Source organism: Phalacrocorax aristotelis, chromosome Z (genome assembly GCF_949628215.1).
Source record: "Phalacrocorax aristotelis chromosome Z, bGulAri2.1, whole genome shotgun sequence".
NCBI classification, from domain to species: domain Eukaryota; kingdom Metazoa; phylum Chordata; class Aves; order Suliformes; family Phalacrocoracidae; genus Phalacrocorax; species Phalacrocorax aristotelis.
The window spans coordinates 320,658-333,789 of record NC_134311.1 but is presented as its reverse complement, the minus strand read 5'-3'; the positions used below and the strand labels follow the sequence as shown (position 1 = coordinate 333,789).

The following is a 13,132-nucleotide window of genomic DNA, read 5'->3' as shown; positions in this document are numbered from 1 at the left end:
TGTATGAGGGGAAAAGGATGTAGGTTGTGCTGGAGCAAGAGAGCGTGGTTTGAAACTGCAGGTCCTCCAGTGACTACTGGCTGACTGGTTCTGGCAGTGACCTGTCAGTTCATGGCCCGTTTTACCCCTTTTTCACACATGCAAAGTAAAAAGCATAGAAAGAGGCAGACTAAGCAAAGCATTATTTACACAGAAGTGGGTCTATGTATGTTTGTTTCTCTAGAGTTTCAGTGTAATTCTGTGTAAAGATGTAACACAGACAAAATAATTCTGCCACCTCCCTTATCTGGCTTCTTCCCTGGAGGAGGGAGAATTCTGCTGACTCAGAGCTGGTATCATCTTCAGAAAGGGTGACTAGTTTGAATTCACAGCTGTGGAGTCTCAGTCCTTAGGAGTGAGATTTCTGAGCTCATTTCCCTGCATTTTCACTCTAATCTGGGCTGCTGGGCTCTAAGCCTCATCGCAGGTGTATACTAAGTGAGGTTGTAGTAATCTGGGGCTGGTGAAAAGCTGAGGATCACCTCCAAGAGAAAAAGCTTATGTGAAACAGGAGCATGAGATGTCAAGAGCAGCCTTCTCTTTGAGGTTTCTTTGCTTCAGACAGTAGTTGGGGTTTAGTACATCATTTTGGGGTTTAAGGGTAACTCCTTACATCCCTTAATGACCCACTCTTCACAGCTCTTATTAGAAGTGACACAAACATCTAGTTTTCTGGGTAGAGGGTAATTAATGCCATGGGAATTACAGGCTGCAGATAATTGATAGGAATGTTTTTATTAGAGTGTTTGAGGTTGGAAGGGACCTCTGGAGGTCAGCTTGTCCAATCCCGCTGCTCAAGCAGGGCCACCTAGAGCCAGGTGCCCAGAGCTCTGTCCAGATGACTTTTGAATATCTCCAGTGATGGAAATTCTACAACCTCCCTGGGCACCCTGTGCCAGTGCCCGGTCACCCTCGCAGTCAAAAAGTGTCCTGATGTTCAGAGGGAGCCTCCTGTGTTTCAGTGTGCGCCCATTGCCTCTGGCCCTGACACTGGGCACCACTGGAAAGAGCCTGGCTCCTTCATCTTCATTCTACCCGTGAGGTATTTCTAGACATTGATGAGATTCCCCTGAGCCTTCTTCAGGCTGAACAGTCCCAGCTCTCCGAGCCTTGCCTCATTAGAGAGATGTCCCAGTCCCTTCAGCATCCTAGCTGCCCTTCACTGGACTCTTCAGCATGTCCATGTCTCTCGTGCCAGGGAGCCCAGAACAGGACACAGTACTCCAGGTATGCCCTCACGAGTGCTGAGCAGAGGGAAAGGATCACCTCCCTTGACCTGTTGGAGATGGTCCCTCCAATGCTGCTGAGAGCAGTTAGCTGCTGCCGCAATGGTGCATTGCTGACTGATGTTCAACTTGGTGTCCACCAGGAACCCCAGGTCGCTTTCTGCCAAGCTATTTTCTGGCTGAGCAGCTCCCAGCATGTCCTAGTGCGCATGGTTGGTCCTCCCCAGGTGCAGGACTCTGCACTTCCCCATGCTGAACTTTGCAAGCCTCTGACATACCTGGGCCTTGTTCTCAAGTCTTCAGTAGAGTGAATTTGCTCAGGGAGCTTATCTGGCTGAAACTACTTTTTGTGGGTTTTTTTTTATTTCTCATTAGGATCTGGTCTTGTGCATATCAGAGCCAGCAGCTCTGGCTTAGGCTGGTGTGAAGCACTATTCTGAGGTATATAATTAGTTCACCCTCTTTATCTAATTCTAGCTTCACTGCTGCTGTGTTTCAGGCTGTTGATATGGGCATGAGAAGGGGAGCAGACTTGGGTCTCCCTGACAATGTCATAGGTTTTTGGATTAAAAATTAACTGCTGCTGCAAAGCTGCTTTTGTGTGCCAAGGTGAGCAGAGTAGAAAGCAGAGGTGGTTGCCCAACCAATCGAGCAAGAAGCGATGCTCTTTTCCATGATTTGGAGCCACTCACAGCAGAGTGTTAATGGGGATGTTAATAGCCTCTCTTGACACCACTGCTATGCGCAGCAGAGCATGTTCTGATTGTATCTGTCTGAGCATAGCACCCCTGATTCAGAGAAAATAAGTGCTAATGCAGTCCAAATGGGAGAGTGACTCAACTGCAATGTGTCTCAGTATTAGCTGCTGCACTTTGGAAAACAGCTATTCGCCTTCCCAATAACACAGCAGAGCTCTTTGCTACATGGAAAGAAGTGCCAAAGCAGAGATGTGGCAGTGGGGGAAGGGGACCTGGAAACAAGGAGAGGTTTTCTAACACTCAACTCTCCAGGGGTCCCCGTACTCGAGAGCACATCTTGGACATCAAGAGTGCAAGAGAGATTGGGAGAGAGGCTGTGCACTTCTCTCCAGAGGCAGGTGTCCAGAAACTGCTTCCATTATGTTGTATAACCTATCCACTTTAACACAAGAACATAAAACATTTTATGATTAGTGACTGCCACTGAAAATTAATTAATGAATGCCCACTGAATTCTCTCCACACAAGGAGAGAATACTATTTTTCTGACTCTGTGTCTGAAATTCCTAACTGTACTGACCAGTCAAGGTCTCAAGTATATTTAACATAAAAATGAAAGATTAATTGGGAAAGCAAACTTCATTTTTGCTTTCTTGTGACAATGAAGTCAGTGTGAACTTTTGAATTTTTTTCATAGTGATTGATAGTATGAATATTAACATTTGAAGACAATATTTGAACTCTACTTCCAGCTCAACCTGTTCAAAGTTTAAGGATATGTGATCAAGGGACTTCTTCCAGGTCTTACTCCATACACTGAAATTAGCTGCTTGCTTGTATTCTGCTATATGTGAAGTTAAACTACCCATATTTTGTGCACAATTTTCTGTATGCCTGCTTGACAGCATGTGGATCCTTCATGGTGTGTTTTGCTGCCCCAAACTGCAAAAAGCACAGAATGAAAAGGATATCGAAGATATTGTAAAGATCCCAGATCTCACTGGTTTGTGTTTGTTTGGGTTTTTTGCATCTGGCTGATGGGACTCAAAAGCCTCTGGTAAGTGGCTGAACAGCAAGATGTTCTCTTAAATCCCACAGTTCAGGCCACTGCAGGCAGCCCCAGGCTTTACCGGTGCCCCATCTTATTTCTGAGATTCTCAGCATTGGCTTAAAAGTATGTGCATGTTCAGCCCACTCCAGTTTCCATGTGCCAGTAACCACCACTGTGAACAGTCTAAGCCTCCACATCTATTGTAATAGTGCTATTTATTTCCCTACAGTAATTTTCAGAATAGTACTGAACATTTCCAGGTGCTTCTGCAGGCATGCCAACCTTCCGGCAACTTCCAATTTAAACACACCACCATGACTTTTCTGTCTATGCCAGCAGCCTGGCTCTCTCCTGCACAGCCCACCCTTCCTCTCTCAATTCCCCATCTCTAAAGGTTGCCCAAGGTCATGCACACACACACACACACAAACCATAAAGGCTGTGGCTCTGCACCTTTGTACCTGAGGCAGTACTGGAGACAGCAACAGAGTCTGGGATTTCAGGTTCCTGCCCTGAGCATGAGTTTGGGGTCTCACATTCTTCCAACACACCTATCCCTGCTACCAACGTGTTCATTTATTCCTCTCCTGACGCTTACCAGGTGACTCACACGGACATATTGTGCATTGGCATCTCTCCCACTACAACTGCTGGCTGCTTCTACCACTTGACTGTTCCCCTGCTCCAGGACCATCTAAGCACAGCAAACCTGTTATCAGCTGGAGGGTGGGTCTCAGCTAGGAGCTACAAGCCTTCCTTCCCTGAAGTTTGCCTCCTCCCCAGTAGCAGCACCACTACAGGGACTACCCTACAATGACCCAGTGGGTCTCATCTTCCCATTTCTCTAAGCCTACTTCAGTTCAGGCACGCTCACCTCAAGAGAACCCCATGCTCTACTCTCTTTGTGCTGTGCACATCCCCTCCCCATCTGCCCAGGGAACGGCGACCAGCAGTTCACGCTTTAGATGCACTGGTCTCTGGAGGCCGGTGCTAGGTCAGCTTTGCCTTTATCCTGAGGCAAACGAAGCCTTTGACCAACTCACTGACCATACAGTACCAAAACAAAAGAGGCAGTCTTTTAATGGCAAAAGGGTTTCTTTGGTAGTGGTTCAAGATGACTCTGGACTGCACACCCAGAAATAATACATAGAGCTAGGAGTGGAGATTTGCCAACTTATAATGTTGTCACTCACCTCTGGTTTTAAACCTACTCCTGAGTGTACGAAACCCTCCAGGTTTCAGCACATGCTGCATGCTTGCCAAGTGCCTGTCCCTGCTCGGTGGGCAGGGCTGCAGCCCACAGCCTTGCAGTGCAATAAGCCCCTTCCAAAAGTGTTGCCCCAAAAGCTGCTCTGGGAAACCACTCAGTTTGGAAAGTGACTCAGCTACTAAAATGTAGACAACTTTTAAAATATAGCATTTTATTTGCGGGAGACAGTTTTCCTGAAGTTACAGAAAATAGTACCTCTCCTTTTAAAAAAAATTTGATTGTATTGTCTTACAGCATCGGTCTGCAGAGAAGCAGCAGATGACATCATGCTGTGATCATAGCAAAGGAGAAATGTGTCTGGACACTCATTATGTGAATGAGACAAAGAAAATCCAGTTGGGAACCGACTGCCAGTTTCAGGTAGGGGAATGACAAGGCAGAAACCACTAGCTGGTGGTGTGAGGTTACAGCGTGCACGCCTCTGTCTCCCCGAAGCAAGAGCACCAAGCCCCAGGGGACAGCAGGGGATTGCCAGTGACACCCCCAGAACCATGAGCCCCTGCCCAGTCCCTCCCAGTCCCAGGGGAGCTCAGCCCCGTGGGCTGGGGACACCCAGCCTCCCCTGAGCACCTCACAGCCCCAGGGGTCGCTGCCAGGGCTAAGGGAGACACTACAGGGTGGAGGAAAAGAGCATTCCAGGATTGCACAGGCTTATTGCAGGATGCCAGGGGAGGAAGCAAATGTTGGAAACGCAGGGATCAAGACGATTTGGGGAAAAAAAAAGTGGGAAAACGGAGGAGTAAGGGGATAAAAAGTGTCCCATTGTATGTAAACAGGAGACTGGTGGCCAAGGACAGATGCTGGTCTGGCCACGCCTGGGCCTGATGAATGCAGTCTGTCCTGTCTGCTCACCAAATGCTGTTTCTAATTCTTCCTGGGTTGAGGGCTGTCCCTTCGGAGTGGGTGCCGGCAATGGTGGTGTGTGGGGATCTGCATCTGCATGGGGCTGCTACAATGAGGAGGTGAAAGGGTTTGGGAGACCAGACACTGTGTCTGTCTGTCTGCCTGCCTGTCTGGTGAGAGTGGCCTGCAGCCTCCAGGGGCTTGTAAGTCCTGGTGGCAGAAACTGGGGATAATGGTACCCAGGAGCAGGTACTGGGCAGACAGCATCTGAGCCCAGTTGCTGGAAGGACCCGTACTGCAGGTATGCATGTCTGTGCATACGTCTATCTGCACTGATCTGTGTGCCCCTTCTGGGTCAGAATCGGCACAGACAGAAATTGAGAAAGACCACACAGGACACGTCAGCCTCTGAGTCTTCTGGCATAAATGCAGGTGGTCACTGAGAAAGCAGATTCAAAGCAAGTGATTCCCAAATAAATAATGCCGCAGGCCCCATAGGAATAGAGGTTTGTCCAGAACTCAGGCTGGGGATGCCCGGCCAGGCGCACTGGTGGTCCTGCCAGGAGCACATTTCATCTAAGGAACTGCTCACTTGTAATTTACCCCAGCAGTGCTCTCAGTGGGCAAAGAGGAAGAAATTAATAGCTGTTCTCCCAGCTATTTTTTATTTAGTGAGGAGCCACTGAAGTTGCAAAATCCTTCATGAAAAAGAGAGTACAGTCCAATGGGGTTCCCCATTCCTGAGCTGTGAGAGCTTCCTGGTGGCAGCTCTGGAGAAAAGGCAGGCAGAGAAACCAGTGAAGAAACCTCTTCCCTGGTCAAAGAATGGTGCAGAAGATGCTCCCATGGTTGTGGCAGCCCCCATCCACCCTGGTGGTTATGCTGGAAACTCTCTGACTACCAGCCGCCGTGCAGGACCTCGGGGCACCTCTTTCAATGTGAGGCCGTGCTGGGGGGTTGGTCAGCATGCACTCCATATCAAACCTGGGAAAAGGAGAGATACCCCACATGTGGCTGTGAGGAGGGTGGAATCGTGCTTCCAGAGCAGCCTTAGAAACACTCCCTTGAGATTCACCCTGCAAGGAGGAAAGGGGCAGAGCCGTGCTGGCAGGCGCACAATGTTCACCACCCAACATCTGTTCCAAAACCCAACTGGGACAGAAATGGTTGGAGAATTGAGACAGAACATATTGCTTTACTGCAAATAATACTTTCTGTGAGTTCACAGCCAACACCTCTCAGTGACTGCAAGTTCTGGGGGATGGGGCAAGAGCCTGCAGGGGGAGAGTCAATGGTGGGACCTCCCAAGAATTGCTTAAAGGGGCCCAGATTTGGAAACCTAATGGAGTAATACTGGGGCTAAGGGCACTGGAGGAGGTGCTGAGAGTCATCGCTAGTGCACTTGACTTTCATGCTATGGGAGTCCAGAGCAGCAGGTGGTTCATCAGCCCAGGAGACCCCCATGGCCTAACCTCCCTCCAGTAATGCAGGTCTTCCAATTTCACTGTGTCCTCACCCACACCCTGGACCAAGGTTTCTGATCCAGAGAGAAGAGTCAAGGTCAAAATTCTAGCTAAGAAGAACAATCCACTGGCTACCCAGCCCTTGTGTGGGTGACGGGGCTCGAGCCTTCCCTCCTCAGGCATCTGCTGCAGAAGAGAGTCCTGGTCTAGAGTGACCTGTTTTGAACAAGACCTGTAATGATGAGAGTCACTGAGATCTGGGTGGCAGCTGGCAGCTAAGGAAAGCTTTGCAATACCCATTAGAGGTCTGCAGCTACAGAGGTACCTCTGAAGACCACCAGAAGACACATGCTTACACTGGCATAAAGACCAGGGTAGCTAAATCACACCAAGGAAAAACAAGCACTCCAAGATCCATTTTCCCATTCGCCATTCATGTTGCCCTGGTAGCAAAAGCCTGGTGGTGAAACCTTTTGCCTGAAGCCATCCTCCTCCTCACAAGCACAGAAGCACAATGCAGGCTGCGGGGTGGCTCTGGCCATTCCTCCTTCCTCTGACTTTCTCGGCCCAGGCTACAAACACCCCAGGGCTGCCTGTGCTGCAGGGACAGCAGTGCAGCCCACAAACACAGCAGCCAAGCTTCAAAGGCAGCACTGCATGGGAGAGTGAGCTGGCCAGGGCACAGGGCAGATGTCCCTATGCTCAGAGACATTGTGAAGACCCACAGGCCTGTCAAGGAATAATCCAAGGCCCTCACTTGGCTTTAGAGGTACCCCATGAGGAGCCTCTTGGCTCTGCTTGATCTGTTGTCCTCATCTGCAGTTCGCCACACACATGGGGCTGGTGCCATGGGTCAGCAGGTGTGGGAAGCTGGGAAGAGAAACTACAGACTCTGCTGGAGCAGAGCCCTCCAGCACTCACCTAACACAGGAGCACAATGCCACTCCAAGCTCACAACAGCACCCATGGTGCCAGGGGCCTCACCTTTTCTTGAAGGTGAGAAGCATGTTGTTTTGAATGATGCAATCCTGTGCATTTGACACTGGTCGCAAAATGGATTTCTTGGATCTCCCTTGGAAAATTAGGTTTTCCTGCACCAGGCCTTTGGCTTCATCAAAAAGAGCAATCCCATAGTCCCGAAAGGACTGGATCCTGTTCTTGGTCACCTGCAAAATAAGCTTTAGACAGGATGGCCCAAGCAGAAGGACATTGTTCATATGCCTCTTTGATCAGCTCTTCTGCAGGCTCACTAGAACTCCCTGGCAGTTTGGGAGCATGCTGAGGGTTCAGACTGGATGTGCGTAGCCATGCACACACCACCTTTCCCAAAGCCTTCCACACATTGCTGGTGGATCCAGTGGGTAGCTCAGTTGCTGTCAATACTCGATGCCATAAGCTTCACTGCAGCTGATACCCAACCCGCTGATGAAACACAGACTCAGATGCTGCTGAACATGAACCTGACGCTGCTCATTGCTCTCAGGTTTCAAACGGTTGTAGTGACAGGCTGTCACTTCTTTGCATATGAAAAAAAGAGCACTTGGGAGTCTCTGCTTCTCAAGAAATACAAGGCCACAGCTCTCGCTGTGCCATCATCTGGAAGATCAATGTGGTCCCTTCTTCTCCTTAGCTCCACAGCAACAGCTGTTGTGATGCTCCTTGCCCAGCAGTCCTCCCCACCCAGCACTGCACACCATCTTACCTGCTTTCAGGCACTGGCTCTGCCAGTGGGCAGATGAGAAATGACAGCACCACAACATCGCCAGTACTTCAAAAAGGAGTGTGCCACCTGCTCTGCTCCCCAAATGAACCCTGCACGATGAGTTAAATTGCATTCATCTATCATTCTGATGCACAATAGCCTCACCTCAGCAAAGAAGAGAACAGCGGCAACCTTGACCCAGGTGCTGACACTGGGACCTGGCTAGATGCTGGAACACTACATTTAACTTTCAAAAAAATCTAGTTCAGATAACAGCTACCTCAGTTCTTCAGCACAGCTCACACAGCCTACAAATCTTCAACAGATGCCTATGGGATGACCCACTTGCCTGTGCCACTCGGTTAAATACAGGGGACAAGCCTGGGAGAAGATGGGCTGTTTAATGTCATTGCACCAAAATGCACAGGACTCTTTTTGCTGCTCTGAGGGAAGAGAGGTCTCTCCTACAAGCCATCTGTGAATCAACATGTGGGAAATGGTGACTGAGCTGTCCTTTACCAAGGCTTACACAGCAGACAGATGTGACAAACTACCTGTGGATCACTGTCAATGAGGATATAGCTTTGAGATAGGACTTCCAAAATTTACTCTTTCCTTTGTGACTGAGCAATGGCATGAGCTCGCACAAGCCCTTCCCTCATGTGCTTGTCCACCTGAAAAGCTGCAGCTGCTCATACACCTCCTTTCACATTTCTCTCAATGTGGGTACTGAGCGCTCTGGGGCAACACAGCCAGCTCTACCAGCACACGTGGAGTTCTGCTGCATGTGAGCAATAATAAGCATGGACCCAACGATGCTGAGGCTAGGGAAGATTTCACCTCCTCACTCTGGGCCCTACAGAGCACTTCTAAAGCTCTCTTGACAGATGTTAGGATGTGACACAGTTCAAACCCACTAGGGATGGAAATCTCACTTTCTTCTGAGTAGTGCACTCTCGTTTTGCACTGCTGACCTGAATAAAAACAAATGTTTACTTAATCCCCACCTTCCCTCAAACAATTTCTGCTGACTTTTCTCCAACCTATTCCCAGAGACTGCCCATGAAAAACTTGGAGTTGAGGAGTGCTGGTAGAACAGGGCTCTGGAGTAGGACTTTCTAGAGGACTAGATCAGGACAGCCTGGCTTTGTCCTGCCAAGGCTTGGAAATGACCAAGGATGGTGACCCCACACCACTTTGTGACGGTGCAGGGCTGTACCATCCTCCAAGGCAAAAGACCCCAGGCTCTCATGTGGACCTCCCAAGGCCAAGGAACCACTACAACTTGTGCTGTTGACCCTAGTTGTACTGTCTGGCACTGCCAAGAAGGGCTGGGCTCTGACTGCTGTTCAGGTAGCTGTGCACTGCTGTTAGATCCTTGTTGGCCTCTTCTCTGCCAGACTAAAGTCCAGCTCCCTCTGCCTTATCATACCAGTCATGTGTCCTGGTACTTGCCTATCCTGGTAGCTCTGCAATGGACCTTCTCCCTTTTCTCCACCTCCCTCTTGACCTTGAGGTCCCAAACTGGAGGCAACATTTCAGATGCAGCCTCCTGATGGAAAAGGACATGGGTGACAACTTCCCTCAATCAGCTAGACAGACTTCTAATGTAGCCTGGAAACTGCAGCCACTCTAATCACAGGGTTGAGGACGTGATCCTGATTGTCCGTTCCTCCTGCTGGCAATGCCAGGGCAGTCCCTTCTGTCCTGCTTGCCAACCTGGGGCCTGCTGGCTTCCCCCCCGCCCAGGGAGGGAGGGCAGCAGCAGCAGGCTCGGTCTCCCCTCTGCCCCCATCCGCACGGATGCACAAGTCAGTGCCCCTCAGCCCTCTGCAAGACACACCTTCATGTCTGCTGCCTGGAGCAGCTGAAGGCCACACCTGTGGTTGCCAATGATGTCGTTCTCCATGATGACACCCTCTCCCTTGGAGACAATGCCGTGGCTGCTGTTCTCATAGATGCCATTGCCACGCAGCTCCACCTGGCACTCAGCCTCGACCAGCACGCCTCCCCGGCTGTTGCAGGAAATGCTGTTATCTGCAATGCGTGTCAGCTGGCTGCTCTGCAGCACGGCCACCCCACCATCACGGTTGGCGTGAATTACATTAGCAATGATGTTGAGCGCTTCGCTGCTCTTGACGTGCAACCCAGCAGCTGCCAACCAAAAATAAGAGATATCGGTTAAGAGTTTGTGGCCTCAGTCACGATGACCACAAATGTATTTCTATTTCTAAAAGCTACTCAGTTTCTTCTGTCACAATATGACTTTCTGACTGGCATCTTAAGGATGAAAATCCACCCACACTCAGGCCTTGGCCTAGCATTTCTCCAGGGTGCTCCTGGCCTGGTGGCAGCTGAGGAAGCCCCTGGCAGATCCCAGTGCTGGTGTAAGAGGACAACCCTCCCTGCCTTGGATACAAGGAGTGATAGCGTGAATCTAGGGAGTGTTATATATGTTTAGTTAGCATGAATCGAAGGGATATTGTATATGATTAAGTTAGCATTAATATAGACTCTTCCTTTTTGATTAAGTATTGTTAAAGGTTAATCTAAGACTAGCGACAAGATGTCTTGGCCATCAGGTCACTCATTTAATTAATGGCAAGGATTTCTTTTTCAAAGAAAAATGAGTGAGGGTTGCTAAGAGAAAATAATTTTGAGTTGTTTCTGTGTAACAGCAGTTAGGATGCCTCATCTGCCAAGGTCACCAAAGACCCCTGAAGAAAGGAAAGCATGCATGGAAGAAACCAAAGCAGAGCCAAGAGTAACAGTGCCAATTATATAACTTATGTAGATCAGAATTAATATGTATTAGACAGGTAGAATATGTATGGACATATTGTAGAAATATGATAAGGTTGCCAGCTTCAGTGTGCTTGATTTGTGGAAAACCACCGAGCACCCAGGCTTGTGCAACCCTGGAACAAATTTGCAGTGCCTCTCCCGAGCGTGTGATTATTGGCTCATTGCACACCGCGTGACGAATCTGCTTTTTGGATAACACTGCTGGGCCAGGACAAGACACTGTTCTGCATGCTACCCCTTCTCCTGGAGCCTGGGAAGAGCCCCAGGCCCTGAGCTCACCTCCATTGTGGTTGATGCTGTTCAACTCCACCAGTGCCACGCTGATGGGATGCCGGGCAGCCAGGTACTCCTCCTCACTGTCAGGATCATTCTCCCCACCAGCACCCTCCCTCTCCTCCTGGAAGTTCTCGCCACCCCCCTGGCCAGGGAGGTAGTCTCCAGCATGGTCCTTGCGGCAAAACACTGCCACCCCATAGATGCTGTTGTGGCTGATCTGGTTGTTGATGAGGTGCGGGAGGCTGGAGGACACCATCCACACGCCGCAGCCCTTGTTGCCTGTAGTGAATGGCAGCATAGCCCACCAACTCAGCAGTGCTTGGAAACCCCCAGCCCTGCCCCAAAGCAGCTGGTAGTCCACATGTGGTGCAGATGGGATAGAGGTGATCATTCTCCTGAGCACACAGGAAGGCTAACCCTACATGCCACTGGCTCACAGCAATCCTTTGGTCCCACTGGGCTGACTTGAGTCTGTGAGCTCAGTGCCATCATTTCCCCACATCCACCTGGCAATGTCCATGCTCTGACACCAGCTCAAGTATGCTCGTTTAACTCATGCAATGAGTAGGTAAACTCCCATCACCTTGGGGCTCTGTAGGATGGCCAGGCACAGCCCTACCTGCCAGCTCCATGGACGGGTGGCTTTGCCACAGACAGGCAGCCACAGTGCTGGAAGCCCATGTGTCACCACTACCCCCTCCCGGGATTAGGCATGCCCTGGTCTCTCGTCCTCCAGGACTGGGAGTCTCCAGGGCCAGGGAGCAAGCAGCTCCAGAAGCACTGAGACGATTTCCCTAAGGCTTGGCCTTCCGAGCCTAAGTGTATTCGCCAGTGTGAGCTGCAGCTTCACTACCCCTAGTGTGGCTGGGCCCTAAAACCACCCTCCTCCTGCCCTGATCAATGCTGTTCCAGAAACCTCTGGGAACTCCCTATCTGTGTACCTTACCCTCACTGCAAGGGGCTGACACTGGCTGACAGCACTACTGGCCACCACCACCTCCAGCCTTACTAGTGGGACAGACAGACAGACAGACACAGAGCCATGCTACATAACTGCCTGCATCCCATCTCTGTCCTAAACAGGGCCAGAGAGGAACACAGCCCCTCCAGGACTTGGACCCACGTCCTGGCAGCAGTGGGTTCTCTGCAGCATTTGTCCCCCTGCAGCTGCTCTAAAGAGGCTAATTCCAGCTTCCTAAAAAAATTAGCTGGGGAGTTTACACCTCTCAGACATTAGCCCAGCTGTTAGATTACAGACCCAGCGAGACTCCTCCAGCCTTGGTTTATATGGGTGCAGGACAGCAGCAGATGCAGCTCCCCTCATCCTGTGGGGACTCTGTGTGTCCTTTCCTGCAGGCCTGTCCTGCACGAGGGAGACAGTGCAAGGCTGGCTACCCTTTCAGTGCTTCAGAGGGAAGCTTCTGCCAGTCGCTGGAGACACAGCAATGGTCTTTTCAGCAGGGAGAGAGGCCTCGTGAACCACAGTCCAGCAGCATGACCTCTGGAGTGCTTGTGATGGGCTGGACCAGGTGCCATTCCCACATCAGCTCCCTCCTGGGCACCCACCACAGGCCCCTCCTGGGCACCCACCACTGTTCCCTCCTGGGCAGCCACCACAGCTCCCTTCCGGGCAGCCACCACAGGCCCCTCATGGGCACCCACTACAGTCCCCTCCTGGGCACCCACCTCAGTCCTCTCCAGGGCACCCACCACAGCCCCCTCCTTGGCACCCACCACCACTCTCTCCTCGGCACCAACT

The 13,132-nt window shown here is 50.6% G+C and overlaps 1 protein-coding gene across 2 annotated transcripts in view; it reads right to left on the bottom strand.

Annotated features, from left to right (window-relative positions):
- Positions 1-4,410: 4,410 nt before the first annotated feature.
- FBXO10 (F-box protein 10) overlaps positions 4,411-13,132 on the bottom strand; it is a 32,426-nt gene continuing 23,704 nt past the window's right edge. The window contains exons 8-11 of one of the 2 annotated variants that reach the window (XM_075078760.1): positions 11,377-11,652; positions 10,136-10,446; positions 7,575-7,756; positions 4,411-6,111 (exon numbers count right to left, since the gene is read on the bottom strand). In XM_075078760.1, the coding sequence (XP_074934861.1) occupies positions 5,946-6,111; positions 7,575-7,756; positions 10,136-10,446; positions 11,377-11,652 (935 nt within the window). In that variant the 3' untranslated portion in view covers positions 4,411-5,945. Of the gene's footprint in view, positions 6,112-7,574; positions 7,757-10,135; positions 10,447-11,376; positions 11,653-13,132 lie in introns of those variants that run through there. The other variant, XM_075078761.1, reaches the window with a different exon arrangement.